Source organism: Nicotiana attenuata, unplaced genomic scaffold (genome assembly GCF_001879085.1).
Source record: "Nicotiana attenuata strain UT unplaced genomic scaffold, NIATTr2, whole genome shotgun sequence".
NCBI classification, from domain to species: Eukaryota; Viridiplantae; Streptophyta; class Magnoliopsida; order Solanales; family Solanaceae; genus Nicotiana; species Nicotiana attenuata.
In genome coordinates this window covers 319,886-323,130 of record NW_017670955.1, presented here as the reverse complement: position 1 = coordinate 323,130, position 3,245 = coordinate 319,886, and the positions used below count along the sequence as shown (strand labels likewise).

At 33.4% G+C, this 3,245-nt stretch overlaps 1 protein-coding gene across 1 annotated transcript in view; it reads left to right on the top strand.

The window, feature by feature from the left end:
- Positions 1-1,197: 1,197 nt before the first annotated feature.
- The window catches only part of LOC109244787 (L-ascorbate oxidase homolog), a 5,066-nt gene continuing 3,018 nt past the window's right edge, over positions 1,198-3,245 (top strand). Inside the window, exons 1-2 of the mRNA XM_019411930.1 lie at positions 1,198-1,484; positions 2,359-2,468. Of these exons, the coding sequence (XP_019267475.1) occupies positions 1,326-1,484; positions 2,359-2,468 (269 nt within the window). The 5' untranslated portion in view covers positions 1,198-1,325. The remainder of the gene's footprint in view (positions 1,485-2,358; positions 2,469-3,245) is intronic.

The window sequence follows — 3,245 nt, the reverse complement described above, 5'->3', positions numbered from 1 at the left end:
ATAGCCAGCGTTCACCAAGTCAATGAAAAATAGCCACTATTTTGCTGCAATAGAGACTGGTCCAGCATAATATACTGGAGTTCGATGCACTTGTGTATGAACTCCAGCATATTATGCTGGACCGGTATACTTTGCTGGCTCCAGTATAATATACTGGAGACTGGAGCACCGATGCTCCAAACTCCAGTATATTATACTAGACCAATATACTTGCTGAAACTCCAGTATATTATGCTGGAGTTCTAGTGTACTTATGCTGGAACTCCATCATATTATGCTGGAGTTCCAGCATACTTATTCTGGAACTCCAGTATAATATGCTGGAGTTCAAGTACACTTATGCTGGAACTCCAGCATAATATACTGGAGTATTTTCCGGGTTTTGAACGGTGTTTTCGCTCAGATTTATCTTTATATAAAAAGTGGCTAAATTTCGATTACTTTTGAAATTGGGCTATTTTTGAACGATCAGTTGTAAATCTGGCTATTTTTAAAATTTACCAGAATTATTATGTGCTGACGCCCGCATAGGTACGGCTCACATACATTTATGTCCTTTTTTAACTAATCTTTGGTTAGAATTACAAAGACTTATTTACCAGAATATATATGACCTAAGAATTTAATTTGGCTAATTAATTTTAGACAAGTCTAACATATACTCCCTCAGTTCACTTTTACATGTCCATTATACTAAAAATACACTTTCACTTTTACTTGTCCACTATACTAAATCAAGAGAAATACAATCTTTTTTTCCTGTTTTACCCTTATCATTAATTACTCATTTTCAAACTTATTTCCCAAGACTTTTTGAAAGACTATCATTATTAGGGGTTGTATGGTAAAATATATACTATATATATTATTTCTTAGGGGGCGTGAAAAGTCCAAAGTGAATAAGTAAAAGTGAACGGAGGGTGTATATAATAATAATGTGAAGATGAAAAAGGTAGAGAGGTTGGATCCCACCAAAATTGAGACTACGGGAGGTCTACGCAAAATAACAAGTGGAAGTTGTAGGGTCAGTATTACAACTATAGACCAGCTCTCTTTTTTAGTTTCATTCATACTTTGTCTATGGCAATACACCAAGATTTATGGCGCTTTCAAACCATGAGTCTCGGATGCGTGTTTTTCATTCTGTTATTAACCCATTAATTAATTAAACCATACCTTACGACGACGCTTATTTTCTTTCTCCTAATTCCCACTTCCATCTCTCTCTATATATATACCTATATTTTATGCACACATCAACAATCATATCTACTAATATTACTTTGTATTATTATTAGTTGTTCTTGAAGAAACCGAAAAGAATCATGAGGTTGCTATTACGGGAAAATGGTAGAAGGTGGTGTTGTTTTGCCTTAGTGGCTCTCTACATGTCGATTTATATAGTAGTTGCAGAAGATCCATATAGATACTTCGACTGGAGAATCAGCTATGGCGATATATATCCTCTTGGTGTCCGCCAACAGGTACCTATATTTTTTGTGTTTGATACCATAAAAATTATTTTGATAACATATATATTTTTCATGAGGAAGTCATTTTCTATTGCCTGGTTACTGTTCCATCTACATTCAGACCTCCCTACAATATCATCCCTATATAATAACACTTCACTATAAAAGCCAAGCTTTTAGGACCGAAAAATCAGGTGTCATGCGGAAGCTAGCAAAGCAAACCTTGAACGACGATAAATCACACAACAAAGAGAAATCTACCAAAAGAGACACAAACATTTAACGTGGTTCGGTCAACTGACCTACGTCCACAACGGAGATGAGCAATCCACTATAATAAAAGAGAGTATAAAATATCGAGAGAACAACCTCACGAAGAGGCAAACACAAGTGACACACTAACACTTGTCCCGTAAAGTTCTCCCCCTAAACAAGACTCTCAAGCCCCCTATAGCTACATTGTGGATGCTACTGAATATGAAGGAAGGATCCTCAATTTATAGAAGTCAAAACATTTTCCTACAAGAAAAAGGACTAGCCAAATATAGGAGATTTATGATTTCCTTTTACAAAAAGGAAAACTCAGTTAAGGTAATTATATTGCCCTTTTCCTTCAAGAGATAGGAAAACCAAATATAGTAAGAAAATTATGGCAAATACTTTTATGTTATGTTATAATATATGTTCTCTGTAATAGCAAATGAGATGACTTTCCTCACTTGTGGCGGAAATCATATTCCTTAGACATTATTATTATATTACTCTTTAATACTTTGTCGAAACGTTCTCGGATTAGCTAATATTATTACTCCTACTGCTAACGTAAGAATTTGTCTTTGTTGGTTGCCTAAATTCTAATGATTACGCGATAAATGGTATTGGACAGGGAATTCTGATAAATGGACAATTTCCGGGTCCTGATATATACAGCGTTACCAATGACAACCTTATCATCAACGTTCATAATGATTTGCCTGACCCATTTCTTCTCACCTGGTATCTGCTTCACCTTTTTAATTAATAATTTTTATGCACTAACAATGTACTCTTTTTAAACCATCGAGTTCAGATGACCTGTAATAAAAGCTAATTTTCTATAGTAATTCTAACTTGGTAATTTAAATATTCAATTAATAATCTGTTATAACTGGTTAAAAGATTCTAAAAATTCTTAATTTTAACACACTTTAGTTCTCTATTACATGCATTTACTAAACTGATGTAAAGTCTTGACACATTTTAATAAACTGTATATCGTCTGGTAAAGTCTATAGTTTCCTTTTCTAAATTAACTCTATCTTTATTACACAATCGTTAGAAGTGTTTACTTTTTGCACTATGAAATGGACTTTTCTTTTACAAGAATGCTTTACTCCCTCCGTTTCATATTAGATGACATACTTTCCTTTTTAGTATGTTCCAAAATAAATGACACATTTCTAAATTTGGAAATAATTCAACTTTAAACTCTTCATTTTATCCATTTTACCCTTAATGAGAGGCTTTTATAGCCACACAAATGCCATAGCCCCATAAATCTTTTACTCATTAAGTTTTTAAGACCACAAGTTTCAAAAGTTTCTTCTTTTTTCTTAAACTCCGTGTCGAGTCAAACTACCTCATCTAAATTGAAACTGATGGAGTATTTGACAATTCCTCTTGTGTATAACTAGTAAATGACACATATAAATCAATCATTAAGTTAAGTGGTTAGTACTTAGTAGAAAGTAGTCCAGCACGAAGAAACTAAAGAGAACCACCTTTTTATTATAT